This window comes from Microcebus murinus, chromosome 19 (genome assembly GCF_040939455.1).
Source record: "Microcebus murinus isolate Inina chromosome 19, M.murinus_Inina_mat1.0, whole genome shotgun sequence".
Classification (NCBI taxonomy): Eukaryota; Metazoa; Chordata; class Mammalia; order Primates; family Cheirogaleidae; genus Microcebus; species Microcebus murinus.
The window spans coordinates 37,481,087-37,509,051 of record NC_134122.1 but is presented as its reverse complement, the minus strand read 5'-3'; the positions used below and the strand labels follow the sequence as shown (position 1 = coordinate 37,509,051).

At 54.1% G+C, this 27,965-nt stretch overlaps 2 protein-coding genes across 6 annotated transcripts; both read left to right on the top strand.

Annotated features, from left to right (window-relative positions):
• Positions 1-45: 45 nt before the first annotated feature.
• SETD1A (SET domain containing 1A, histone lysine methyltransferase) lies at positions 46-23,549 on the top strand. Of its 4 annotated transcripts, none has more exons than XM_012764168.2 (19): positions 46-755; positions 1,496-1,660; positions 1,882-1,977; positions 4,043-4,313; positions 6,086-6,207; positions 6,445-6,674; positions 6,957-7,806; positions 7,957-8,742; positions 9,227-9,403; positions 9,541-9,628; positions 10,255-10,412; positions 10,543-10,630; positions 13,039-13,380; positions 18,786-19,832; positions 20,201-20,373; positions 20,459-20,569; positions 20,767-20,886; positions 22,511-22,648; positions 22,728-23,549. In XM_012764168.2, the coding sequence occupies exons 2-19, from the start codon at positions 1,511-1,513 to the stop codon at positions 22,899-22,901; spliced, it is 5,121 nt and encodes a 1,706-aa protein (XP_012619622.1). In that variant the 5' UTR covers positions 46-755; positions 1,496-1,510; the 3' UTR covers positions 22,902-23,549. The 4 variants fall into 4 exon arrangements, with proteins under 4 accessions (XP_012619622.1, XP_012619624.1, XP_012619628.1 ...); XM_012764170.2 differs by lacking the exon at positions 46-755 and adding an exon at positions 775-915; XM_012764174.2 differs by lacking the exon at positions 46-755 and adding an exon at positions 1,073-1,163 and having other exon boundaries at positions 13,093-13,380.
• Positions 23,550-24,092: 543 nt separating this feature from the next.
• Positions 24,093-27,393, top strand: HSD3B7 (hydroxy-delta-5-steroid dehydrogenase, 3 beta- and steroid delta-isomerase 7). 2 transcript variants are annotated; one of them, XM_012764175.3, is made up of 7 exons: positions 24,093-24,211; positions 24,567-24,738; positions 24,964-25,119; positions 25,329-25,437; positions 25,511-25,610; positions 25,744-25,906; positions 26,394-27,393. In XM_012764175.3, the coding sequence occupies exons 2-7, from the start codon at positions 24,573-24,575 to the stop codon at positions 26,807-26,809; spliced, it is 1,110 nt and encodes a 369-aa protein (XP_012619629.1). In that variant the 5' UTR covers positions 24,093-24,211; positions 24,567-24,572; the 3' UTR covers positions 26,810-27,393. The 2 variants fall into 2 exon arrangements, with proteins under 2 accessions (XP_012619629.1, XP_012619630.1); XM_012764176.3 differs by having other exon boundaries at positions 24,102-24,211; positions 24,515-24,738.
• Positions 27,394-27,965: the final 572 nt, after the last annotated feature.

The following is a 27,965-nucleotide window of genomic DNA, read 5'->3' as shown; positions in this document are numbered from 1 at the left end:
CTCCGCACGCTCTGACCACGCCCCTCTGCGCACAGCGCCTTGGCCCCGCCCACAGCGGGAGCCGCAGATTCGCCAGCCCAGCTCTTCCTCAGAATTACTCGGGCCCCTCCATACTCGGCTGAAAATTCTCATCGGACTCCAAGAGGAGGTTTAGGCTGTAGCTATTCCCCCGGGTCAGAAGTGGGCTGTCCCCTGAGTTGTGCTACTAAGAAAAAAATCCAGAAAGAGTGGCTGACTCTGCCAACAGGGCTTGCCTAACCGGGCGTTGTTTCCTTGACTTCATCAAGGCGGATGAAGAGAAGCAACGGCTGAGGCCAGGAACTAACGAGTCTGCAACCTTTTAGACCTTTGGCCGCGCAAGGAAGGGGCAGGGAAGAGGAGCAAAGGAGCGCGCATCCTGTTCACCGATTCGCCCCGCCCGCTTGCCGAATCTGCGTCTGCTCAACGCGCCACTCAAACCTCCCCAGCTCTGGCTGGCCTCCTCCCCTTCGCCCCGCCTCCCTTTCCTCAGGGACTAGGCGCAGCTTTCGTCGCCGCCGATTCGTCACGAACCCTAGGCCAGAGCAGCTGGATCGTGGTGGTGAAGCCCACTCTCCGGGGGATGCGGCCAATCTACAGGCTCCCTGGGCCGCAACTCTCGAGCCTTACAGGACGCCGGCCGAGGCGAGGCCGCTACCCTCGGCCCCGTGGTTCTCCCGGCGGCGCCGGTGGCGAAAGTGCGAATGCAGACGCTGTGCCCGCTAGGCCTCGCGCAGGTGGCGGTGGTGTTTGGTGCGCGCGCCGGGGAGGTGGTGGTGGGGGGGCGCCGCCGCCGCCACCGCTGCGGGGCCGGGTCTCGCGCTGCCGCCGCCGCCGCCTCGCGCCGCTGAGGTGCCGCGCGGGGTGGGGGGAGGGGGAGCCGCTCGCCACGAGCGGGTGAGTGGGGTTGCGGCGCGCGTGCGCGGAGATGGGGGGGGCAGATCGCCGGGGCGGGAGAAGAGGGCAGCGGCGCGCGTTCACCCACCCCCCCGCCCGGATTCGGGGCCGAACCCGGGTCTCGGGCTGGGTCTCGCGGTGTTTCCAACGCCCCGAAGAGGTGCCACCTTTAGGCCGAAGGATCGGGGCGCGGGGACTGGCGCGGGTGTGTGGGAGCGAGAGCCGGGCTTGGCCCGGGCCGCTGGCCGGTGAGGAGGCGGGAGGGGGCGGGGCCTGCCAGGGGGCGGGGGAGGGGTCTTGCGCGGAGGCCAAGTGGGGCGCGCGCTAGGGAGAGCGGGAAGGTAAGGGGGCGCGAGATGGCCTGGGGGCCTGAGGGGAGAGTTGGGGAGGTGGAGAGAGAATGGGTTGTTGTGGTGAAACAGAGAGCACTTGGGGCAAAATTTTGGGGAGCCACGGGTCATGGTGAGGTGTGGAAACTGGAGTGATGAGAGAACCTGGAATCTGGGCTAGCCAATGAGGGACAGCAAGGGAGTCAGGCCTAAGTCCTGAGCCCCCTTGCCTGTCCCTCTTTTCCTAACAGTGTAAATGAGCAAAGATGGATCAGGAAGGTGGGGGAGATGGGCAGAAGGCCCCGAGCTTCCAGTGGCGGAACTACAAGCTCATCGTGGATCCTGCCTTGGACCCTGCCCTGCGCAGGCCTTCTCAGAAGGTTTACCGCTACGATGGAGTCCACTTCAGTGTCAACGTGAGTGTCCCAGACCTTTGCTTGACATCTAGGGAACTCCAGGCCCCTCTGTTGTCTGTTACTCTGTTCAACACTTAAAACTCACACACCCATAGCCTGCCTTCTCAGAAATGGGCAATTGACCCCAGATCTTGTGCATGTGGGTCTCTAAATGGGTTTCTTAGAACTCAACAACCTGGTTTCACCCTGAGCTTGCTTTCTGTCTCTGCTTTCCTTCCTAGGACTCAAAGTATATACCAGTCGAAGACCTCCAAGACCCCCGTTGCCATGTCAGGTCTAAAAACAGAGATTTTTCCCTCCCAGTCCCTAAGTTTAAGGTAGGTGTCTGCTGGTCTCCTGGTGTGGTGGCTCTTGGAGGGTGTGGAGGATCCATCCTGGCACTGTAGTCTGACATAATGAGTTTTCCATTGAAAGGGTCACAGCCAGGCCAGGTGTAACAACATCTGAGGCTGTGAGACTGAGTTTGTCTGGACAGGAGGTACACTTTTTCTTCTAGACTGGTATAAGTGAGGTGCCCCAGGTATACCCCTTGTGGCAGGGGTATTGACTTCTGGAAGGATGAGGTAAAGACAGTTAGTTGCATGTACCTATCACTGTGTATTCCTAGAAAGTGCACAGCATAACAGTTCCTCAACAATTAAGGGGAGTGACAAGGTCACTGCCTCCCTGGAGATCTCTATTCCTCGCCTCTCTTTTGGCGATGTTATTCTCCATCTTGTTTCCTCAGATGATTCCCATTTCCTAGCCTAAGCAGCATACTTGAGACCCTTTAACTGGGTCTAGAAAATGGGTAGTTCTTAGTTTCTTTTGCTAATTCTTTATTTCTCATTTCTAAATAGTTTATAGGATCCCTTCTCCCTTTTATTACTTTGTACACTTTCCTTGGATAATCTCTTTCACACATCGCTTCACCTATGATCTAAATGTTGATGATTTCCAGGTATCTGTTTCCAGCCAGCATCAGTCTCTTGAACTCCGGACTTCTATGCCTGGTAGAGGGACAGCTCCATTTGGAGGCCCCAAAGACATCTCAGACTCAAGAGATTTAGAATAAATTATCTTTACCTTCTTAATCCTGGTCTTCCTTTCATTTTTCCTCTATTGATAAGTGGCAGCACTGTCTACTCAGCTGCACAGGCTAGAAACCTGGAAGTCATCCTGCAATTCCTCTCTCCCTTTTCTTTCCTATAGTCTGTCACCTATTTCCTTTTTATCCTAATCTTCCTATTCTCATCACCGTTCCCATAATGCGGAATACACTGACATTCATTTCACCTGGTTTCTTTGCCACCATTCTCTCCTCTGTTTCATGCGGCACCCTGCTGTCATTTGTCTCTCTGACTTTAGTGGTCTTTTACTTTTGTTGCTGAGTCCATGTTTTGGGGCATTGGCACGTGTGGTTATTGATCTGGCCAAGCCTTTTCCTCTGCTTTGACCTGTGTGTTACATCCATACCATACACTCTGCAGTTTATAGAAAACACCAAGTTGTTTTATACTTCCGTGTCCTAGAATTCCTTGTCATTTTGGTGAACTACTATTAATCTCAAAAGCCCAGTTAGAGTGACATCTTTATGAATCCTTCCCTGATTCTACTCTGTGCAAAGGTCTTCTCTGGGCCCCCAAACACCCTGTCTATACCTCTACTTATACTGAGTCATGACATGATTGCATATGTCTGTCTTGTTTACTTTTCTGAATGGGAATCTCTTTTTTTCCGTCTTTGTATTTCCGGCACCCAGTTTGTAGTAGTTACCAAGTAAAAACTGAGCTAGTGAATTATTTCCCTATAACCAGTTCCTTCTTTGTGTGTGTGTGTGTGTGTGTGTGTGTGTGTGTGTTTTCTTTTTTGGAGACAGAGTCTCACTCTTGTCTCCTGGGCTAGAGTGCAGTGGTATCATCATGCTCACAGCAGCCTCAAACTATGGGGCTCAAGCAATTCTCCTGCCTCAGCCTCCTGAGTAGCTGGAACTATAGGTATGCACCAGCATGCCCAGCTAATTTTTTCTATTTTTAGTAGAGATGGGGTCTTGCTTTTGTTCTGGCTGGTCTTTAATTCCTGAGCTCAAGCCATCCACCTACCTCAGCCTCCCAGAGTGCTAGGATTAGAGGTGTGAGCCACCATGCCCGGCTCTTCCATGTGTGTTTATTCCTCTGTTTATATATTTCTGTCCTGGTCATTGCTGTTATTCTGTGGTGAGAAGAATTGAAAGAAGAGAGGGTTCAAGACTGATGTAGCCCTTATTGTAGCCCCCTCGTCTTGCCCCTCAATTTCCTAGACCTCTCTCTCTCTTGACCTCATGGAACTTGCTAATGTTTCCCAGAGGGCAAAGGAACAGTGGTCAGTCTTGAGACCCCAGACCGACTCCTGTCCTTTCCACAGCTGGATGAATTCTATATCGGACAAATCCCACTGAAGGAAGTGACTTTCGCAAGGCTGAATGACAACGTGCGGGAGACCTTCCTGAAGGATATGTGCCGAAAGTACGGCGAGGTGGAAGAGGTAGAGATCCTTCTTCACCCCCGTACTCGCAAGCACTTGGGCCTGGCCCGTGTGCTCTTCACCAGCACTCGGGGTGCCAAGGAAACAGTCAAAAACCTCCACCTTACCTCCGTCATGGGCAATATTATCCATGCCCAGCTTGACATCAAAGGTAAGGGTTCCCCTGCCTGCTGTTCACACAAATGTTGGGGTCAGGGGCAGGTGACCAAGTTCATAATTCCTTAACTGATATTGTTGGGGTCAGCTGTATTTCTGAAATCAGAATTTTTCAAATTTTAGAGCAGAATTACGATGCATAGATTGTGTGTGTGTGTGTGTGTGTGTGTGTGTGTGTGTGTGATCTCTAGTGGGGTCAGGGAACACCCTATAATGCAGCATAAAACTGTATCTCTGGAAAATTGTATGAAGGGTCATGGTAGAATGAATAAAGACTGTAGTAAATCAGCTCAGGTTAGGTTTTTTTTTTTTTTTTGAGACAGTCTCGCTTTATTGCCTAGGCTAGAGTGAGTGCCGTGGCGTCAGCCTAGCTCACAGCAACCTCAAACTCTTGGGCTCAAGCAATCCTGCTGCCTCAGCCTCCTGAGTAGCTGGGACTACAGGCATGTGCCACCATGCCCGGCTAATTTTTTCTATATATATATTAGTTGGCCAATTAGTTTCTTTCTATTTATAGTAGAGACGGGGTCTCGCTCTTGCTCAGGCTGGTTTCGAACTCCTGACTTCGAGCAATCCGCCGGCCTTGGCCTCCCAGAGAGCTAGGATTACAGGCGTGAGCCACCGCGCCCGGCTCAGGTTAGGTTTTGAGACTAAGTTCTCAGGAATACTGGGTTTTCAGTGTTTTGGGTTTTGAAATTTTAGATAGAAAATTAGGGACCTGTAATGACAGAGTGAAGCAGTCTGGGCTTTTTTGTTAAGGAGCAATAGGGAGGAGTGGGGTCTCTGGTGAACTATAAATTACACTGCCATCTCAAGGACATTAGCCAGTTTGCAAATGGAAATGAGGACTAACATTCCTGAATTTGATTTTTAGAAGAAAAGTGAGAAATGTAGATAATTTATGTGAAATCTTTTTTTTTTTTTTTACGTGAAATGTTTTTAAATATTATACCCCCGAGATGTGTTGTTATTGTGCATGGTGAGTAAAACACACCTGAGGGCTGGGTTTAGTCCTCAGGCTACCATTCTGCACCCTTTCGTTTATGGAGTAAGAACATGGGTGGATCTAGCATCAGACCACCTGGGTTTGAATTCCAGCCCCTTCCACAGACCAATCTTGTGACTTTGTGTAGAACACTTTTCTTTAAGCCCATTGAATAGGGGTACTGATATTTCTTTTTTTTTTTTTTTGAGACAGAGTCTCACTCTGTTGCCCTGGCTAGAGTGCCACGGCGTCAGCCTAGCTCACAGCAACCTCAGACTCCTGGGCTCAAGCGATCCTTCTGCCTCAGCCTCCTGAGTAGCTGGGACTACAGGCATGTGCCACCATGCCCGGCTAATTTTTTCTATATATTTTTAGTTGGGCAATTAATTTCTTTCTATTTTTAGTAGAGACAAGGTCTCACTCTTGCTCAGGCTAGTCTCCAACTCCTGAGCTCAAACGATCCTCCTGCCTCGACCTCCCAGAGTGCTAGGATTACAGGCATGAGCCACCACGCCAGGCCCTGATAATTGTTTCTCCTGGTGATCCCCTAACATAGTAAAATACATAAAGTGTTTTTGTAAATTGTGAAGTGTTGTAAATTTTGTTGCTAATAGTAGTTAAGAGTTAGAGATGAGGTAGATATTCCCAAAGATAGAGATAAGGTAGGAGAACTGAAATCCTAAGACCCAAGACTCTAAGGAATTTGTAGGAAACTTGAGGCATGAGAAAGAAATGAGGAAGAAATTATTTTCCCCATCTTACTATTGGTTCTCTCTCTCTAGGACAACAACGAATGAAGTACTATGAACTAATTGTCAATGGCTCCTACACCCCTCAGACTGTACCCACTGGGGGCAAGGCCCTGAGTGAGAAGTTCCAGGGCTCTGGTACAGCCACTGAGACGGTGAGAAGCTTATGGCTCCCACAGCCCTAGCCATGTGGTCATGGTGCCTGGGTGCCAGCAGCAGGAGCAGTCTTTGGGCGGTTCCAGACTTCACTTTTAAGTACAGAAAGAGTCAAGAAAGGATGCCTAGATGCTTTCAAAAGACAGGGAAGTAGGATTCTTGGTTTGGGGAAGGGCAGGTTTTCTAATGGTTCTTGATCTCTTTTCCTTTCTTCTTGCCCCACTCTCTCTCTCCAGACTGAATCCCGCCGCCGCTCGTCCTCTGACACGGCTGCCTACCCAGCAGGCACTGCTGTGGTGGGCACCCCTGGCAATGGCACCCCCTGCTCCCAGGACACAAGCTTCTCCAGCAGTCGACAAGATACCCCATCTTCCTTTGGCCAGTTCACCCCTCAGTCCTCCCAAGGAACCCCCTACACGTCGCGGGGCAGCACCCCCTACTCTCAGGACTCTGCCTACTCCAGCAGGTACAGAGCACACACCATCTGGTTCCCCGGCCGTCAGAGTCTGGGAGCTGCTGCTGGGAAGAAGCAGCCCAAAGTCTCCCCAAGAGGGAGTTGGAAATAATTTGTCCTAGTTTCTCTGTGGATTCCACCACCAAATTGCTGTCCTCCGGGAATTCACTAGCTAGGAACCCAGCATTTAGTTCTCTTGGGGGCAATGTGGAGGGGCTTTGGGTGCTGTGCTGAGGACACTCAGGTTTGGTCAAATAGAGATGAGCCCAGCTAACTGCCCCACTTCTTCTCCAGCACCACTTCAACCTCCTTCAAGCCCCGGAGGTCAGAGAACAGCTACCAAGATTCTTTTTCCCGCCGCCATTTCTCTGCATCTTCGGCCTCCACAACCGCCTCTACCGCCATCTCAGCCACCACTGCAGCCACCTCCGCATCTTCCTCCTCTTCCTCCTCGTTGTCCTCGTCCTCCTCATCATCCTCTTCCTCATCGTCCTCTCAATTTCGTGGTTCTGACTCAAACTACCCAGCATATTATGAAAGCTGGAATCGCTACCAGCGCCATACTTCCTACCCACCCCGCCGGGCAACTCGAGAGGAGCCCCCCGGTGCCCCTTTTGCCGAAAACACGGCTGAGCGTTTCCCACCTTCCTACACCTCCTACTTGCCCCCTGAGCCCAGCCGGCCTGCTGACCAGGACTACCGGCCTCCTGCCTCAGAGGCTCCACCCCCAGAACCTCCAGAACCTGGTGGAGGCGGGGGCGGCGGCGGACCCAGCCCTGAGAGAGAAGAAGCTCGGACCTCTCCCCGCCCAACCTCACCTGCCCGTTCTGGCTCCCCAGCCCCAGAGACCACCAATGAGAGTGTACCCTTCGCTCAGCACAGCAGCCTGGATTCCCGCATCGAAATGCTGCTGAAGGAGCAGCGCTCCAAGTTTTCTTTCCTGGCCTCTGACACAGAGGAGGAGGAAGAGAACAACAGTACAGGCCCTGGGGCTAGAGATACAGGGATCGAGGTGCCTTCTGGGTCAGGTCATGGGCCCTGCACACCCCCTCCGGCCCCAGCTAATTTTGAGGACGTAGCACCTGCAGGGAGTGTGGAACCAGGAACTACCCGGGAGTCTCCTAAGGCCAACGGACAGAACCAGGTGAGGCTGGGGTCAGCCAGAGGAGCCTGGGCTCTGGGAGGCAGGGTTGGACCCTGGGGATGAGGAAAGGGAACCAGACAAAACTGGGCTTTGAGAAAAGCCTAGGGAGCAGGCAGAAGCTTTCTGTGACTGTCTCCTGCATCCCTACAGGCTTCTCCATGTTCTTCTGGGGAGGACATGGAAATCTCCGATGACGACAGGGGTGGCTCACCCCCTCCGGCCCCAACGCCCCCGCAGCAGCCTCCACCTCCTCCTCCTCCCCCTCCTCCTCCCCCACCCTACCTGGCTTCCCTTCCCCTTGCTTATCCTCCCCACCAAACTGCCTACCTCCTCCCACCCCGACCCGATGGGCCACCACCCCCTGAGTACCCCCCACCTCCCCCACCCCCACCCCACATCTATGACTTTGTGAACTCCCTGGAGCTCATGGATAGACTCGGGGCTCAGTGGGGAGGGATGCCCATGTCCTTCCAGATGCAGACCCAGATGTTAACTCGGCTCCACCAGCTGCGGCAGGGCAAGGGATTGACTGCTGCCTCAACTGGTCCCCCTGGTGGGGCCTTTGGGGAGGCCTTCCTCCCATTCCCGCCACCCCAAGAAACAGCCTATGGCTTGCCCTATGCTCTGTATACACAAGGGCAAGAAGGCCGAGGGGCATACTCCCGGGAGGCCTACCACCTGCCTTTACCCATGGCAGCCGAGCCCCTGCCCTCCTCCTCAGTCTTGGGAGAAGAGGCCCGGCTGCCTCCCAGGGAGGAAGCAGAGCTGGCAGAGGGCAAGGCCCTACCATCAGCAGGCACCGTGGGTCGCGTGCTGGCCACCCTTGTGCAAGAGATGAAGAGCATCATGCAGCGAGACCTTAACCGCAAGATGGTGGAGAATGTGGCCTTTGGAGCTTTTGACCAGTGGTGGGAGAGCAAGGAAGAGAAGGCCAAGGTAAGACTAGTGCCTGGGGCTGGGGAGTCCTGGGCCTCCTCTAGGCCGCACAGGTTAGAGGAGAGAGATGATGGAGGCAAGTGGGGAGTGAGAGTGTAGGTCCTCAAGGGAATGCTCTGGCTGGGCAGGGGAGTTTGCAGCACTGAGCAGTAGACACGCATAGGCCTGAGAGGCCAAAGAGCTTTGTCCTGGTCCCATGGCTGGCTTGTGGTGGACAAGGCTCTTAAATCTCATTGGGCTTCAGTTTTTTCATTTTGCCATTTGTGAAGTGGGAATAATAGTAGCTATTTCGTAAGGTTGGTGGGATAAATGAGCAGACTTTTGAGAAAATGCCTGTGCAGGGACTGGTATAGGTGTGACAGAGATGTCACATGGAGGAGCAAGTAGATGCATTTCTGTATTCCTGGGGTCTAGGAGTGGTTCTCAGACAGGAGGGAATGCCTGGGTTCTGGGCTCTGGGGCTCAGTCTCCCTACTGCCTACAGCCATTCCAGAATGCAGCGAAACAGCAAGCCAAGGAGGAGGATAAAGAGAAGACGAAGCTCAAAGAACCTGGCCTGCTGTACCTCGTAGACTGGGCCAAGAGCGGGGGAACCACGGGCATCGAGGCTTTTGCCTTTGGGTCAGGGCTGCGAGGGGCCCTGCGGCTGCCTTCATTCAAGGTACTGAGAACTGTGGTCTTGCTGAGCAGGGTGGGGAAAAGGGGGAAGGAGTCCCCTTTCTTGGTGTATGGGTGGGGTGGTCAGGAACCATGAGCGTTTGAGTTCTAAACCAGCTCTTTTTCCCCCATCCCATCTAGGTAAAACGGAAAGAGCCATCAGAGATTTCAGAGGCCAGTGAGGAAAAGAGGCCCCGGCCCTCTACTCCAGCTGAGGAAGATGAAGATGGTGAGTGGGAGGTCAGGTGGAAAGAGAAGGGGGATGGGCTGCATGGATTCTGACAGGAAGCAAGAGGCAGGGTCATTCCTGCATTTTAGCTGTGGTTCTCACTCTAGCATGCTGTTTGAAGTTTTCTGTGTCTTGGTTTTTGTACCTGTGAAGTGGAAATAGTAATTTCAATATCTAGAATCACAGGATTCCGAGGTTCAGTCATCTCCCCAAGTTTACCATTCAAAGCTTGGTTTGGATGCTCTCATACAACCTTCCTTGCACTTTTTCTAAGTCTGAGCTGTTAGTTGACAGCTAACGTGGCTGGGAAACGTTGTTATTGAGTCAAATCTGCTTCCCTGGAGACCCATTGGCCTTAGCACTCTTTTCTTGGGCCAGGCATAAAAAGTCAGTCCCTTTTCCACCCGAACCAGAAAATTTGAAAGATAAAAGGGGTGGGATGTGTTTAAAATTATATAAAATATTAGGTAATGGTGAGGTGTTGTGTTTCTCTGCCGAACTTCAGCTTGTTTATGAAATGAGGCCTGTGTGCAGCAGTGGTGTCTTGTAAAGCTCCTTGCATGGGATCGGGGACAGTAACTTATGGTTGATAGTAAATTGCTCTGACTGCCACTTGCCTGGCCTAGACCCTGAGCGAGAGAAAGAGGCTGGGGAGCCAGGACGCCCAGGGACCAAGCCTCCAAAGCGAGACGAAGAGCGAGGCAAGACCCAGGGCAAGCACCGCAAGTCCTTTGCTCTGGACAGCGAAGGGGAAGAGGCATCCCAGGAGTCCTCCTCAGAGAAGGTCAGTGGCCAGGGAACTGGGGCCCTGTCCCCGTAGCCAGCTTTTCTTTGGGCTGGAGTCTAGACAGCTATCCCTCGTGGAGGACCAATTGTCTTTTTCCTGTTAGTCCCCATTTGTCCCTTTTCTTAAGGATGAGGAGGACGATGAGGAAGACGAGGAAGATGAAGAGCGAGAGGAAGCTGTGGATACCACTAAGAAGGAGACAGAGGCATCAGATGGTGAGCGCAGATAGTTGAATAGAGTTCTGGTTTGGGGAGGAAGGGATTTGGCCACCTGGCTAGCCCTTTCCTGAGCCCACATAACTTTCCTATTGGGGGCACTTTTGCCTTCCACAAGAGCAACTGTTTTAGCCACATCCTTTGGAACTCTTGGCTCCTTGGAAATAATAACCCCAGTACACAAAATGCTCTCTCTAGCTCCCCTTCTGCTGGAACATGGCTCTCCCAGAGGATAGCCCAGCAGAGCCTATTTTCCCAAGCCGTAGGGGTGAGAGTGTGCATTCTCCTACTGCTGCTTTGATGCTACCACGCTGTCCCTTTCCTTTCCACCTTAGAGCACTACTCTTCCTTTAAGGCCCAGCCACCAAGCTGTGCCTCCCCTTTCCCTCCTCACAGTTGCCATCACCAGCCACTCCTCTGTCCTTCAGTTGGACACCTGTTTGCTTCCCCACATTCATTGAGGTCTTGGGTACATGGTTTAGTCTTTTCATTCATTTGTTCAGAGTATATATTGAGCCCCATCACTGTGCCAGGTACTGTTCTAGGTATTTGAGGTGTAGCAATGACCAAGACAGACATGGCTCCTGTTCTAGCAGAGCTGGTTGTCGGGGAGGAGGAGACTTGAGGAACAAGTGAACAAGCAGTATTGCTTCAGAAAAAGAGTTGTGCTTTGAAGAAGATAAAACAGGTTAATGGGATAGGGAATAATAGGGTGCAGGTCCTGGGGGGATAGAGTTACTGTTTCCTGCATGGTGATCAAGGAGTGCCTGTAAGAGGTGCTGTTGGAGCAGAGGCCAGGATGGTGAGAGTCGTGATCTGAAGGCCTCTCTGCAGTAGAGCAGGGGACAGGATTGTCTGCTAAGAATGAGGGCTGCCCACCCCTACACATCTACTTGATCAGCAGTTCCCATCAGTTTCACTCGAATGCTGCTTGAACGTAGTGCCCCCTTTTGTTCTTGCTCTGCCACCTTTCATACTTAGATTCTCACAACAGTCCTGAATGATCTGCCTCTTTTTCCACCCTTCTCCATCTATTCCAATCCATTTTCTAAACTGCCGATAGAATTATCTTTCCTCAAATGCACACCTGACCCTGTCCCCTTCCTCCATAAAGTCTTCGTTGGCTCCCTATTTTCCACAAGGTGACTGACTTCTCAGCCTGACACCATAGGCCATTTATAATCTAGCCCCCACCTCTCTGTTCAGCTGCATCTCACCATCCTCTAGTCCCCTTCCCAGCCACCACCGCCTTCTCGTCTACCCAATTATGTTCCTCAAAGACTGTGAATTTCTTAGGTTTCTTAGACCCTTCCTATGTGTTACCAATCTCTCAGAGGCATAGAGCATGTAGTGTTTTTGTTTGTTTTTTTTTTGAGACAGAGTCTCACTTTGTTGCCCAGGCTAGAGTGAGTGCCGTGGCGTCAGCCTAGCTCACAGCAACCTCAAACTCCTGGGCTCAAGCAATCCTCCTGCCTCAGCCTCCCGAGTAGCTGGGACTACAGGCACGCGCCACCATGCCCGGCTAATTTTTTTTATATATATATATTTGTTGGCCAATTAATTTCTTTCTATTTTTATAGTAGAGACAGGGTCTCGCTCAGGCTGGTTTTGAACTCCTGACCTTGAGCAATCCGCCTGCCTCGGCCTCCCAGAGTGCTAGGATTACAAGCGTGAGCCACCACGCCCGGCCAAGATTCTTTTTTTTGAGACAGAGTCTCACTGTATTTCCCAGGCTAGAGTGCCATGGCATCAGCCTAGTTCACAACAACCCCAAACTCCTGGGCTTAAGCAATCCTTCTGCCTCAGCCTCCCGAGAAGCTGGGGCTACAGGCATACGCCACCATGCTCAACTAATTTTTTTCTATATATTTTTAGTTGGCCAATTAATTTCTTTCTATTTTTAGTAGAGACGGGGTCTCTCTCTTGCTCAGGCTGGTTTTGAACTCCTGACCTTGAGCGATCCTTCCACCTCGGCCTCCCAGAGTGCTAGGATTATAGGCGTGAGCCACCACACCCAGCCCTGGGAAAAGCTTTAGTAGTGAGAGCAGACTACTTGCCAATGTCCAGGTCTCCATCTTCTCTTGCCTTTGACATCCCTGCTTAGTCTCCATGTCTGCATGGTGGACTCATCCTTGTCCTTCCCGATTTCAGCATCTCCTCAGGGAGCCTTCTCTGATGTGCCCCTTCAGGTGGAGTCCAGGCCTCCCTCCGCCTTGTTCCCATCCCCTTGTGCTGACGTTTGTCACACCATGAACATGTGGTTTGCTCATCCAACCCCTTGATATTTGGGACTTGCCAGCACCTAGCACATAGCCTAACATTCACAGTAGTGAGTCAGTAAATGAACCCATGGCTTGACCAAGTGAGAGTCTGCCCGCCTCGCCTGATTGCCCCTTCTGGATTTTCAGGCGAGGACGAGGAAAGCGATTTGTCCTCCAAATGTTCTCTGTATGCTGACTCAGATGGTGAAAATGATAGCACGTCGGACTCTGAGAGCAGCAGTTCCTCCAGCTCCTCATCTTCCTCCTCCTCGTCCTCCTCGTCTTCCTCATCCTCTTCTTCATCGGAGTCATCCTCTGAAGATGAAGAGGAAGAGGAGAAGCCAACAGCCATTCCCTCAGCTTCACCACCCCCCAGAGAAATCCCAGCACCCCTGCCAGCACCTGTGGAAGAGCCTGAGCCAGAAAGGGTTGCAGGCTCCCCAGTCGCACCCCTGCCTGAGCAGGAGAAGTCTCCAGCAAGACCTGAAGGTGGGTAGTTCAGAAAAAGAAAAAGTCACTACCTCCTGTCACTCCCCCTCGGAGATGTTTATGGCCTACCATACCCAAACTGCACTGCTGTAGTGGGTTACAGAGCCAGACCAGGGTATTTGGCTAAGAACAACGTTAACTCGGAACTTAGTTCTATCTTTCCTTTGTGGATTGTTATGTTCAGTTATTTTATAGCACGTACATATCATTCTGCTGGGTGAACTGCTTGTTTGAGCAGATGTTTTTTGAGTACTCACCATAGCCAAATAGGTGTGAGGGTTATGATGCTGTGCCTACCACGCCCAGTTCTCACCCTCATGAAACTTACTGTCTACAGGGAGAGACAGTTTAGTTGAGTGATAAATACATAGAAAATCTGTGATAAGCACAGGAGGGAAAAGTACAGGGCCCTCAGAACCTCAGCACATCTACGGGCAGGGGAGAGTCTTTCCTGCTCAGGGAAGGGGCTGAGATCTAGGTGAAGTGGCAGGAGGGAGGGATTAGCATGTGCAAAGGCCCTAAGGCAGGGGAAACAGCAGGTTGGAAGACCTAGAAGAAAGCTAACCCTCCCGAGGGTTAGAGGGTCGAGAGTGAAGAGGAGCTGGGGTGGCTGAAACTGGAGAGGTAGGCCAGGGCTCAGCCATGCACAAGTAGAAATTTTGTGTTAGAAATTTGATCTTTATCTACATAGGATGCCATCAGAGGAACAACATGATTCGATTTGTGTCTTGAAAGCCGTGCAGGGAAAACTTGGGAAGGGCCAGTGTAGATGCAGGGTGACTATTAAGAGGCTTTTGCAGTGAGTAAGGCAAACTGGTGGCAGCTAGGACGAGGGTGTCCTACAATGGAATTAAATAAGTGAGTTTTTAAGGTACGCTTCAAAGATGTGCGGGGCCTCCCAGGGGTCTCTCATTTGAACATTATGGAGAATCCGTGGTCTGAGATAGGCGGTGACGGCAGGAAGACCTCCTAGTGCTGGTGCACTCTGCTTAGGTCCAGGCTCCACGAGAAGAGGAGTCGAGCCTCTCATTATACCTCAGATGACTATCCAGCCTCTCCTGGGTCCGCTGGGTAACGGAAGAGCCTGTGTAGTTATAGGCAGGTCAGAAGGCATCGGTCTTAGTACTCTTTCATTCCCAGTGGGTCTGGAAGGGGGAAGGGGACATGGCCATATTTGCATTTCAGAAATTCCATTGTGACAGGAGGAAGAGAGATTTGGAAGAGATGAGGAGGGGGATGGGGTGATATTGGAAGCTTTGAAGGGATGCAGGTAAGATAGAAGGGTATGGACCAAGCAGGACAGTTGTAATGAGGTGTCGGGAGTGGGTTAGGAGTAGGGATGAAGAGTTGAGAGAAATTCAAGAGATAAAATGACTTGGTTAAACTGCCTACCAGGAAAGAAAACCCAGGAAGGAGAATCAGGATTAGGAAGAAAACTGTTGAATTTAGGTGGGCCTCTGGGGCCTCCGGGTAGAAACACTGGCAGTTGGATCAATAGATTTGAAGTCTGGAAGAAACAGTAGGCTGGAAATGAAAGTAGCAGAAATGTACATGTGAATTCACTTCTAGACCCTAGGCAGATGGATAGAATGAGAGAGAAGGGGCAGAGCCATCAAGTCCTGTGAGAGATGGGTGGGCAAGGGAGAGCCAGAGGACACTGGAAAGGAGTGATTAAAGAGGTGGGAAGGAATGCAGGGAGTGGTAAGTTTTGAATGCCAAAGGACGTTCAGGTTTTCCAAAGGAGGGAGTGATCTTTTGTCATCAGGCCACAAGGGAGGTTGTGAGATAGGAAAAGTGTCTGTTGGATTTGACAGTTAGGAGGTCACTGGTGACCTTATCAATTTCAGTTGAGTGGTTCAGACTGAAGCCAAGTTATGGTGTGTTACAGAGTGAGGGGATATGACAAAGATAGTCTTCTGGAAGGGTAGGCTACTCTTGCTGAGAGAGGAGTTGCAAGATCATAGTTGATAATACTATTGACCACTTATTGTGCATCAGGCTCACAGTAGGCATAGGTATATATAGGCATAGCACACCAAAAATTCATTTTTTCATTTAGTCCTTACCACATCCCTATTATTCCCATTTTGCAGATGAGGAATTCAAGGTTTAGTAAGATGTAGGAATAAGCTCAAGGTTACCCAGCTGGGATTGGAGAGACAGCACGAAGAGAATGCAGGGTTATGAGGGGTTAGCTTTTGGAGTAGGTGAGCTTGGGCATACTCCTGCACTAGAGGGAGGGGAGCAGGCAGAGGGACTGGGAGGATCCTTGCTAGAGTGGCATTCCTGGGGAGATGAAGGGCATGGACTCTGGATCTGATGCAGGAATAGCCACAAGTGATGTGAGATTCTGTGCCCTGAAGGCTCTTTTTTCACTCTGTAGTAGGAGCATGTGGGAGACAATGGCAGGAGCCGTGGGGAGTGTGGATGAAAGCTGCCAGCAATGAGGCGGCCCTGCTGGAGCTGGGGCCTGGGAGTGAGGAGGGGAGAAGGCTACTGGTTGTGTCCCCAGAGTGGAAGTGGTGGTGAGGACTTGGGCATGTGGAAGGTGCTGTGACAGAAGGAGACAGAGTTTAGGCTTGGGGTCTGGGCAGGATAGAGAAAAAAACTGATTTAGGAAGGGGGCGATGGGCTTGAGGGAGATGGAGGGATGGGACGTTGAAAAGTGCAGTGAGGTGAGCTGAAAAGACAGCAGGCAGTGGTGGGGGAGATCTCCAAGGTGGAGCTGTTCTGAAGGTTGACAAGGTCAGGTGTGTGGTTACTAGAGAGTAGCTGAGGGTGAGCAAAGGGGGTCACTGAAGATATGAGAGTCCAGGTGGACAGGCAGGATGGTGAAGCCCCCCTAGGTAGATGGCAGGGGTGGGAGAAGAAAGGGAGATTAGGGCAGCTCCCTTGGTTTTTAGCAAATGAGAGGGCATGACTGGGAAGTCCAAGCTGTGGTCTGTGCAGGCCAGAGGACAGGTTGTGGCTCCAGGTAGGTGGGGCCTACAGAAGGCTCATTGAGTTTCTAGTAACAGGAACCTGTTTCAGTCAGTTTAAGTAGAAAAGGGGATTTGTTTACAGGGTATGGCCTGTCTGATAGAACCCAAAGACAGGGACTAGAACACCTTTTGGACTCCTTCTGTCTTCCAGTCTGGTTCATTCTTCTCTCCTCTTGCAAATTCCTCTGCTTCTCCATTCCAGCAGAGGGTGTACACCCACACCCACACCCAAAACTGGCCACAGACAGACCCACTCCTTTTTTTTTTTTTTTTTTTTTTAAAGACAGAGTCTCACTCTGTTGCCCGGGCTAGAGTGCCGTGGCGTCAACCGAGCTTATAGCAACCTCGGACTTCTGGGCTCAAGCAATCCTTCTGCCTCAGCTTTCCGAGTACCTGGGACTCCAGGCATGCACCACCATGCCCAGCTAACTTTTTGTATATATTTTTAGTTGGCCAATTAATTTCTTTCTACTTTTAGTAGAGACGAGGTCTCTCTCTTGCTCGGGCTGGTTTCGAACTCCTGACCTTGAGTGATCCTCCCGCCTCTGCCTCCCAGAGTGCTAGGATTATAGGCATGAGCCACCGCACCCAGCCAGACCCACTCTTATATTAGGTCATTATTCTCTGGGAAGTTTCTGGTTGGGCTGGCTTGGCTCAGGTGATCCTGGTAGTGATGTCAGTCTTGATGGCCCTGGGGGAGAGGGACTAGGTCATGCAGTACAAACTGGCTTATAGGGCCTTGCCCCTGTGAGTGTGAGGGTACCGGGAGAGCAGTTCTTGGAAAAAGGTGGGAGTTATACTGACTGAACAGGTACCCCGAGGGTTGTCTACTAAATGAAAGGGATGGGTGGGTTTCCTTTAGGACAGGAGCAGAGGGGAGTCTGAGCAGGAAGGGGAATTTGTTCTCCTTAGCAGCCAGGCTTCCAGGGGACACGGTGGGCTGGGAGGATGGGTCAATGGTAGAGGCTGCACAACACAATGGAGTGGGGAAGAGATGAAATTGAAGGGCCAGGGGTGGGCATCTGAGGACCTCAGTAGCTTCCGAGTGTGGATAATGCTAGCTGCAACCCAAATGGTGTCCAGAGCCTAGGAGACAGCAGGCTGAGGGCCTCTCTTGGGATGCAGGTTGGAGGCGTCTCTTGAGGCAGTGGACACAGGCTGATCACTGCTTGGGCCTGGCCTGGTGCCTATCGCCCTTTAGCTCTGTGAGTGTAGAGCCACATGTGAAACCACTGAGTCCACCGGCCCTCCAGAGCACCAACTCAACCCAGATTGCCTGGGTGCAGACTTTGTTCTGTCATTTGCTGTGTTACCTTGAGCAGGTTATTCATCTCCCTGTGCCTCAGTTTTCTTAACTGTAGGATAGGGTTAATGTAGGACCCACCTCTCAGACTTTTTGTGAGAGTTAAATAAGTTAATATATGTAAAAGGCTTAGATTGGTGTTAAGCACAAAATACTAGCTATTATTAATCTGCAGCTGCCAACATGAAGACTGGCCGGTGAGAGCCTCCGGCTTCTGCTTCTGAAAGATGTTACCCACATCTAAAGAGGTCGGGTAGAGCTTCTCAGATGGCGTTGAGCTGGGTCTAAAAGCCTCATGTAGGCTTTTCCCATGGACGGGGAGGGAGGATGTGCTCCCTGACCCTTCGGATCTCAGCTTCAGCCTCCACTTCTTAGGGAAGACACCTCCTCCTGACACCTCCCCAACTAGGGCAAGTCCCCAGTTCTGTTTAGCAGGGTGAGGAGGAAGGCAAAGGTTTATAAAATACTTTAGTACAAAGATTCAGCTTCTTACATTGTATCTTTTTCACCTCCCTAAGTACTATTTGTAATTGAATGTTTGTAATTGAATATTGTTTATAGTTGAATAATGGATATTTTAGTTGAAATCTGGCTAATTGAGTTCTCATTGTGGCAAAATTTGCCATGGTCCTTGTGCCTAGTTGGTGATGTTGGTCTGTCCCTGCCAGTCATCGTAGAAAGGCTGGAATCCAAGGGTGTGCATGGAGACCTCCCCGGCCCCACTCTTTGCAGTGTGGACCATGTGTTTGTTTTGTATTGTTGTCTCCCATTGGACTGTGACCTCTGTGAGGACATTGAAGGTATCTGTTTGGTCAACGTGTTCTCCCATATCTGACACAGTTGGTGCTCAATGCATGTTTGTCAGATGGATGAATAAGCAGGTGTGAAATCCCATCCTGTCAAGGGAGCCCGTAGTGCTGAGGACATTGTGGGGCTGAGGGCCAGGAGTGTCCTGTATGTCCAAGTTTCCTGGGCAGAAGCTGAGAGAGTGAATGTAGCCTGTGGAAATGATGGGCCCAGAGCCCAGCGGAGCCTCAGGTCTCCTGCCCATAAACGAGTCTGTCTGATGATGTGGGGCCTAAATGCTGACCATCCCCTTCCCTGTATGCTTCCTTCCCCAGGTCCCGCTGAGGAGCCACCTCCCAGTGTGCCCCAGCCTCCCCCAGAGCCACCAGCTGGGCCCCCAGCCCCTACCCCCCGGCCCGATGAGCGTCCCTCTTCTCCTATTCCTCTCCTGCCACCACCCAAGAAACGTCGGAAAACCGTCTCCTTCTCTGCTGTGGAGGAGGTGCCAGCCCCAGAGCCTCCCCCAGCTGCCCCGCCACAGACCAAGTCCCCTGGCCCAGTCTGTCGCAAAGTCCCCCGGGCTGTGGAGCGGACCATTCGCAACCTGCCTCTGGACCATGCGTCCCTGGTCAAGAGCTGGCCCGAGGAGGTGCCCCGAGGTCGGAGTCGTGCTGGAGGCCGAGGCCGCCCCACTGAGGAAGAAGAGGCTGAGCTAGGGACAGAAGTGGACCTGGCGGTACTGGCCGACCTGGCCCTGACTCCAGCTCGCCGTGGGCTGGCTGCCCTGCCTACTGTTGACGACTCAGAGGCCACAGAGACCTCAGACGAGGCCGACCGCCCCAGTCCCCAGCTCTGCCACATCCTCCTGGAGCACAACTATGCCCTGGCCATCAAGCCCACACCCTCCACACCAGCCCCTCGGCCCCCGGAGCCGGTCCCTGCCCCTGCAGCTCTCTTCAGCTCCCCAGCGGATGAGGTCCTGGAGGCCCCTGAGGTGGTGGTGGCTGAGGCGGAGGAGCCAAAGCAGCAGCAGCAACTGCAGCAGCAAGAGGAGGGAGAGGATGAGGAGGAAGAGGAAGAGGAGGAGTCCGAGTCCTCTGAAAGCAGCAGCAGCAGCAGCAGCGATGGGGAGGGGGCTGGTCGGCGACGCACCCTCCGCTCCCACACACGGCGCCGGCGGCCTCCACCCCCACCCCCACCCCCGCCACCCCCCAGCTATGAGCCCCGCAGCGAGTTTGAGCAGATGACCATCTTGTATGACATTTGGAACTCAGGCCTGGACTTGGAAGACATGAGTTATCTGCGGCTCACGTATGAGCGGCTGCTGCAGCAGACAAGCGGGGCTGACTGGCTCAACGACACCCACTGGGTCCATCACACAAATATCCTGAGCCACTGAGGCCGCCTGCCTGGGCCCAGGGTGTGGGGGTGGCCTTCCCTGGGGTCATGCAGCCAGGCAGTGTCCTCAGATCCCTCCTGCTGTCTGTCTGTCTCCCTCCCTGTTCAGCTTGCTGTGCCACACTCAGCCGGGGCACCTCCTGTGGCTGAGCCATCTTTTCTCTTTGCCTCATGCCTTTTTCTGCGTCCCAAAACTTTTCTGGGACTTCACTCCTCTCTTTTGCATGCTGAGCATGCCGAGCAGCAAAGGCCAGCCGCCCTTTCCTGGGGCTGGGCCTGGGGTGGACGGAGAGGAGCAGGGCCTGGGGAGCTGGCCAGTGAAGACCCTGTACTCTTCCTTAACACCCTGCACTCACCAACCTGAGCACTCCAAAGCGCAAGCGGCGGCCCCAGGATGGGCCCCGAGAGCACCAGACAGGCTCAGCCCGCAGCGAAGGCTACTACCCCATTAGCAAGAAGGAGAAGGACAAGTACCTGGATGTGTGCCCTGTCTCGGCCCGGCAGCTGGAAGGAGTGGACACTCAGGTAGGGCCCTGCCCTGATGCCTAGCCCACTACATCCTCTTCCCATACTTCTGTCACCTACCTCTTCTTTCTCCTGCTTCTCACAGGGGACTAACCGTGTGCTTTCCGAGCGCCGGTCTGAGCAGCGGCGGCTACTGAGTGCCATTGGCACCTCTGCCATCATGGATAGTGATCTGCTAAAGCTAAACCAGCTCAAGGTGAGGGGTGGGACTTGGGAAGGGTAGGAGGCTCAGCAAAAAAGCTGGAGCAAGGGGAGCTGCCATGTAGGATTGTGTGGCCCCCCAGGAGTTGGGGGGGGGTGGCGAGTGTTCTCCCTGTCCTGGGAGGTCTGCAGGAACTGTGAGGAGCTGGGTTGTGGGAGGCATCCAGCAGTACAGTCCCTTCTGTCCCCCAGTTCCGGAAGAAGAAGCTCCGGTTTGGCCGGAGCCGGATCCATGAATGGGGTCTGTTTGCCATGGAACCCATTGCAGCTGACGAGATGGTCATCGAGTACGTGGGTCAGAACATCCGCCAGGTGAGGCTCCACACCAGCCCGTCTGGCTTCTGATCTGACAGCAGTGTAGGATGCTCACTTGAGCGCCATTTGGCCTCTGGATAAAGCTTCACACGCCCTCCCAGCTCCAAGACTTAGGCAGCGAAACCAGCCTCCTCCCAGTCCTAGTAAACAGATATTAGTGACCCAGCAAGAGACAAGACTGATGCTCTCTCTCCCCTTAAGGATCCAGGGAGTGGGGGAGATGGGCATTGGACCTGTAGCAACGACAAAGGATAGTGTTTGGCATTAAAGAGGAGCTTACAGAGAGGGAGCCTGTAGGAGCACACGCTGAGGGGACCTGAGATCCCCTGGGGATGGTGACGGTTAAGGAAGAGCTGAAAGATGATGAACTCACAGGCCCAGGTGAGGGGAAGTATACTCCTGGTTGTGGGACAGGACGTGCAGAAGCCTGGAGGTCGTGAAGTCATTTGAGGGCAAGGAGGTCAGGATGGCTGGTTAGAAAACTAGGGCCAGTGGCAGCAGTGTGCGGCTGGAGATATGGGGGACTGCACGGAGCTCAGGAGCCTAGGTATCAGTTTGAGCCTGTGGTGGGAGAAGAGGAAAGGGGGAAGCTTCAGCAGAAGAGGACTTGGGAGTTAAAAGCACCCCCTGGCTGTGGTGTGAAGAGCTAGTCTAGGCTGACACTAGTGTAAGGGCTATTGCAAAGATCCAGGCCAAGGTGAGGATGGCCTGGACTAGGCAGTGGCCGTAGAGGTGACAGAGGAGCCGGGATAGGTTGTTGGCAGGGCCAGGCGGTGAGTTGGCTTTGGAGACGTAGGGCAAGAGAGGCATGAGGCCTTTTCTCAGGGCGCTGCCATTAGCCGTTAAGAGTATGGCGGGGCCCCCAGTGTGATGGGAGAGAGGAGGAGGAACACATGTGGTCAAGAGGAGTTCCAGTCTAGATATGGAGGTTGCAGTACCCCAGGGACATCCAGTGGGTGACGCCCAACAGCTCCACTGAGGTGGATTTTGGCTGGAAGTGGAAGTTTAGGAGGAGTCCCCACCACTTAGCTGGCAGCTGAAGCTCTGGAAGGGAGTGACGTCACCCAAGGAGAGAGTGTAGAGGGCTCATAGTCCCGCTTTTGGGAAATAGGAGTTACTCCTTTTCACACAAGGGTATGGACCCTAACTCGGACAACCTGTTATTTACATTGGCTGGTGGCAGCCAACAGGTGCCTAATTTGGAGAGAAGGTCTTAGGAGAAGAGATGGGCGGGTTCAGTCCATGAAATGGCCACTGTCATTTCAGGAACTGTCCCAGGCCCACAGCAGTCTGGGGGCCTCACTGAGACCAGTCAGATGCTCTCGGAGGAGCCAGTGGCTCTTCTGCTCGGTGCACCAGTGCCAGTTTCACTGGAGTCCTCCTATGGGTGACTTATCAGAATGGGTGGCCAGAAGCGGGAGAGCCCCAGGAAGCAAAGTCAAGGAGGGTTGTTCAGTGCCTTGGGCTAGTGGCAGCCAGAGGCAGAACTACAAATCCATGCCTGCTAGATCTGGCCTCTGGGATGACGGGGCAGGCTGTCCAGAGGGGATTGGGGGGCAGGCCTGGTCTGGCTGGAAGTGGGCTCGGGGCAGGTCTGTGACTATTGCATCTCCTCTGCCAGATGGTGGCCGACATGAGGGAGAAGCGCTATGTACAGGAAGGCATTGGCAGCAGCTACCTGTTCCGGGTGGACCACGACACCATCATCGATGCTACCAAGTGTGGCAACCTGGCAAGGTTCATCAACCACTGCTGCACGGTGCGCTGGGATCCAGCCCAGAGGGAGGGGTGGGGGGCCAGGGGCTGGGCCACTGCTCACACTGCCCTCCCTCCTGCAGCCCAACTGCTATGCCAAGGTGATCACCATAGAGTCACAGAAGAAGATCGTGATCTACTCCAAGCAGCCCATCGGCGTGGATGAGGAGATCACCTACGACTACAAGTTCCCGCTGGAGGACAACAAAATCCCGTGTCTGTGCGGCACTGAGAGCTGTCGTGGCTCCCTTAACTGAGGTGGGGCAGGACTGGCACCCACACTCCTATTTATTCCCCCCTCAGTGCCCTGAGCTCCCAGCACCCCCCCCCAGCCTTAGTGGGTTCAGCAGGGCCCACGTTCCCCCATGTCCAGGTATGGGGTTAGGGGACCTCAAGCCCAGTGAGGGAGCCTCAGCCCTTTGAGGCTTCTGCCTCCCCTGTCACCCCTACCCACTGCCCCCTAATTTTTTTTCTTTGCGGAGAAGAAGCTGTAAATGTTTTGTAGCTGCCAGCAGCTGTTTCCTGTGGAAACCTGGGGTGCCGGCCTGTACAGATCCTGTTCTTGGGGGGCTACACAGCCCTCTTGCTTTGTGTTAATGGGGAATTCCTCTTGTGCCCTGCGTGCACCCCTCCCCAGTTTAGGGGTCTCTAGGGGCAGTGGCCATGTTCTCCCCCAGGGGGGGCCCTGCGCCCCCAGTCCTGGGGACTCCGTGCCTGGAACCCTGCCTCATCTTCTGTTCCTGCCAGACCCTGTGGGCCACTCTCCCACCCTGGTGTCTGGAGGCTCTAGCCAGGCCAAGATGGTGGGGGGTGGGCCCTCCCTATTGGGCTGGATTGTATATATGTTAATAGCGCAAACCCAACGCCACATTTTTATAATTGTGATTAAACTTTATTGTACAAAAGTGCTTGGTCAGTATCTTTGGGGAAGGGCAGGGTGGGATGGGGGTAGAGGACACAGAGGGTGGGGCAAGATGAAGAGAGGGAAAAGTGGGTGGCCTGAAGTTTGGGGTGGGTAGAGGGGCCTTCAGGCAAGAGCCTGGACCTTCAGACCCAGCGCCATTGCTTTGGACCACCTGACAGGCTACAGTGACAGCAATGCCAGAAATCCCCCACCAGTGCCAGCCAGAGCCACGTCAAGGTCAGGCCTCCCTTCCCTTCCCAGAACTACAGCTGCTGCTGGGCCTGCCTCTGGCCTCCTGGGAAATCCAGCAGGAGGGAAGGACTGAGGTCATGCAGTACAGATGAGGTCACCCTGCTAGCTCCATCCTGCAGCCCCCAAACCCCTGAGGGCCCACCCAGCAGGTTCTGGCTTCTTCCTCTCCCCAAGTCCTTGGCCGGAACCAGATGCCTGCGGAGCACAGAGTGGCCACCAGGGGGCGCCCCGTGGCAAGCGTGGGGCCCGGGGGTGGAGGCTGGCTGAGCTTTTCCTGGAATGGGCCTGGAGGGAGGAGGAGGAGGAGGAACAAGCGGAAGGGGAAGGTGCGTTGACCAGCTAGGCCAGGAGACAAGCAGACAGCCCCTTCTGTGGCTGTCCTGTCCTGGCACCCTGGGATAGTGGCTGCAGGTAGGCAGAGGTACCGCCAAGGCTCAGGCGGCCCTTCCCTCAGTCCCAGCCTTTCCCACCTTCCCAAGCCTTTTCTCCCCACTCCCTGCCTGCCCTCCCTGCATTTTTGCCCCAAAACTTCTCCCCAACCACCTCAAGCCCTGACCCCTTCCTGTACCACAAGCCCTTACCTGTCTGAGTAACTCAGCAGTTGGCAGGGTCAGGTGGCAGGTGGCCTGGCTGCCGTACCCACAGCTGCTGCCTCCAGGACAAGCTCTGCCCCCTGCCCACTCTTTCATCACTGTGCTCCCATATACCCTCCAGGAGTAGCAGGTGGCAGCAGGCAACTCAGGTGAACCAAGTTCTCTCCCCTCAGCTGGGCATGGCCAACTCTGCACAGGCCCAGAAGCTGGTGTACCTGGTCACAGGTGGCTGTGGCTTCCTGGGGGAGCATGTGGTGCGAATGCTGCTGCAGCAGGAGCCCCGGCTCCGTGAGCTGCGAATCTTTGACCTACACCTGGGCCCCTGGGTGGACGAACTGAAGACAGGTGACTGTGGGGGGAGGCGGGTATGGACTCTTCCCCAGCCCCTCCCAAGGCAGGATCCCCACCCCTGTGGTGGAAAGTATGATGCCTGTTTCTGTTCCCCAGCCCTTGTGGGTGGGATGGGTGAGTCACACTGGGAATGTGAGGCTCCCAAAGGCACAGGCTGAATGCAGCCACTGGCTGATGTCCGGAGCTGACATTGCTGTGGCCACCTCCATGCCCCACCAGGGCCTGTGCAGGTGACTGCCATCCAGGGGGATGTGACCCAGGCCCATGAAGTGGCAGCGGCTATGGATGGTGCCCATGTGGTCATTCACATAGCTGGGCTGGTGGACGTGTTTGGGAGGGCCAGCCCCAAGACCATCCACGAGGTCAACGTGCAGGGTGAGGTGCTCACCGTCTGTTCTAATCATGCATGTTACACCCTCACCCCTTTGGCCCTGACCTGTGATTCTCCTGTAACAACCAGTCCTGCCAACGGCCCTGGCCCCACCTTCACTCGCCCCGTTGTGGTTTTCCCTGGAGTTGGGATGGAAGGGGAAAGACGCAGAGGGGGGAAGTCTCAGCTTGACTATGTCCCCCTCCTCCACCAGGCACACAGAACGTGATCGAGGCTTGTGTGCAGACTGGGACGCAGTTCCTGGTGTACACGAGCAGCATGGAAGTTGTGGGGCCTAACATCAAAGGCCACCCGTTCTACAGGTGAGCTGAGGTCCCCTCAATACTTTAAGGGCCATTTCCCCTCAGCACTGAGTCTTCCCTCTCCTCCTCCTAGGGGCAACGAGGACACCCCGTATGAAGCAGTGCACAAGCACCCCTATCCTCGAAGCAAGGCCCTGGCTGAGCGGCTGGTCCTGGAGGCCAATGGGAGGAAGGTGAGCCCAGGGAGATGAGGCAGAGGTGGCGCTCTGCCTGGACTCCGCCCCTCTGTCTTCAGCCTGAGGACGGCTGGGGCACAGGCAAGCCCCTGAGCCCTAGGTCTTAGCAGTGCCTGCCTTTTGTCACCAGGTCCGCGGGGGTCTGCCCCTAGTGACATGTGCCCTGCGTCCCACGGGCATCTACGGTGAAGGCCACCAGATCATGAGGGACTTCTACCACCAGGGCCTGCGCCTGGGGGGTCGGCTCTTCCGGGCCATCCCAACCTCTGTGGAGCACGGCCGGGTCTACGTGGGTGAGGACTGGGCTAGGCAGTGGGAGGCTAAGACAGGGCAGGAGGACCTGCTCTGGGAGTGGGTGGGACCCACATGGCTCTAGGAGGGGCAGAAAACTGTCACCAAGGTATACTGGGATTATGTGGATGTTGTCTGCATGGGCAGTGGAAGAAACAGTATCTATCCATGCAAGTTGAGAAGGCTGACATAAAGTGTGTCACAGGCTAAGGAGAGGGAGGATTGGTGCTCTGGGAGCAGCAGTTCCCCAGAAGAGGAGAGGGGCAGTGTCTACACAACACTAGAAGAAGGAGTGGCATCTATATAGGCTGGCCCAGGAGAGCAAGTGGCTACAAGGACTAGGGAAAAAGCAGCCTTTACCAGGCTGTCGTGAAGATGTGGGCAGCATCCACGTAACGCTGGCTTGTGCCTGGGCGGGCCCAGGAGAGCAGCACCTGCACGGTCGCGAGGGTGCTCAGGGACGTGTCCACATCACTTCCCCCACCGCAGGCAATGTGGCCTGGATGCATGTGCTGGTGGCCCGGGAGCTGGAGCAGCGGGCAGCATTAATGGGTGGCCAGGTGTACTTCTGCTATGACAGATCGCCCTACAAGAGCTACGAGGACTTCAACATGGAGTTCCTGGGCCCCTGCGGACTGCGGCTGGTAGGCGCCCGCCCGCTGTTGCCTTACTGGCTGCTGGTGCTCCTGGCTACCCTCAATGCCTTGCTGCAGTGGCTGCTGCGGCCACTGCTGCTCTACGCACCCCTGCTAAACCCCTACACGCTGGCAGTGGCCAACACCACCTTCACCGTTAGCACCAACAAGGCTCAGCGCCATTTTGGCTATGAGCCCCTGTTCTCATGGGAGGACAGCCGGACCCGCACCATCCGCTGGGTGCAGGCCCTGGAGAGCTCAGCCCAGTGATGGCGGAGGTGGGGCCTGGAGGCCCGTTGTGGCACATCCACCCAGGCCCTGAGCCCTCGCACCCTGGATGGGGAGGGACGGTTGCGTTCAGAGCAGGCGGCAGGGCCAGACTCGCTGTGCTGGAGCCCTCACGCTTAAAATCCATAAGCCTTAGGACACCGTGTTGTGTCCTGACGCCTCCAAGGTCTAGGGCAGGGTTTGGGGACAGGAGCCCAGGTCCGATGCTGGTTGGCGGGGGTCTGATCCCCTGCTGTTCCCCTTCCCTTCCCGCTTCTGGCCTTCTGAGCAGGACGTGGGCAGAGGTTCTATAGCCTTCTTGCTAAGTTCAGAGTGAGGAGGCCTCTCTGACTACTCCCACCACCTTCGTCCTTCCTTGGGGGGTTATATTCCCATTATTTAAAAAAAAAAGTTTCAATTTTAGACATTTATCTTTCAATTCCCTTCAGTGAAAACTGAGGAAATCTGTGTGTTTTCACTTCGTCACCCAAATCCAGTTGCTGCAGTGTTATTAGCACTTTGCTGAGGATGCCCTAGTAATGCTGTCCCTGTTGAGCTCTGGATTAAAATCCTTATCAAAGCCTGTGTCCATGTGTCTGTCCAGCTCTCCTGCCTGCTCCCACCACGGGTCTCCCCCTCCCGGCGGCGCCCGTCCCATGTGGGGACAGAAGAAAGTGAGCACACGGCACGCCCGCTGTTGGATTGGTTGCTATTTCTCCCGTCCCACGGGGCCCGACCCGGCCCGGGGTGGGGGTGGGGGGCTCTGGGGACAGGACATGCAGGGCTGGGGGGGGCAGAATTTTCCTGTGTTTTATCCATTTGCAACTTGGTCACCAATAGAGAGAAATGGGGCTCTGAGGGCTAACAGGAGGGGGGCCTGGCTCTGGGCCCCCAGCCAGGCCCCAGAAGTCCTGTCCCCTCTGGGGAGTTGGGGGAGAGAGCTCTAGAAACCAACGGAGAAACAGAGAAGGGGGCAGGGGCTCATGTCAGCAAACACGGCTACATCACGTGACACGCCAGCGACACAGAAACACACGCCAACGCACACGGCTGCACAGCGGGCAGGAGGTGGGTGGGGGAGAAGGGAGCCGGGGGCCACCCATCTTGTCCTCTGCAGGGCAGGCTGGGGGGGCAGGGTGAATGCATAGAACACATCATA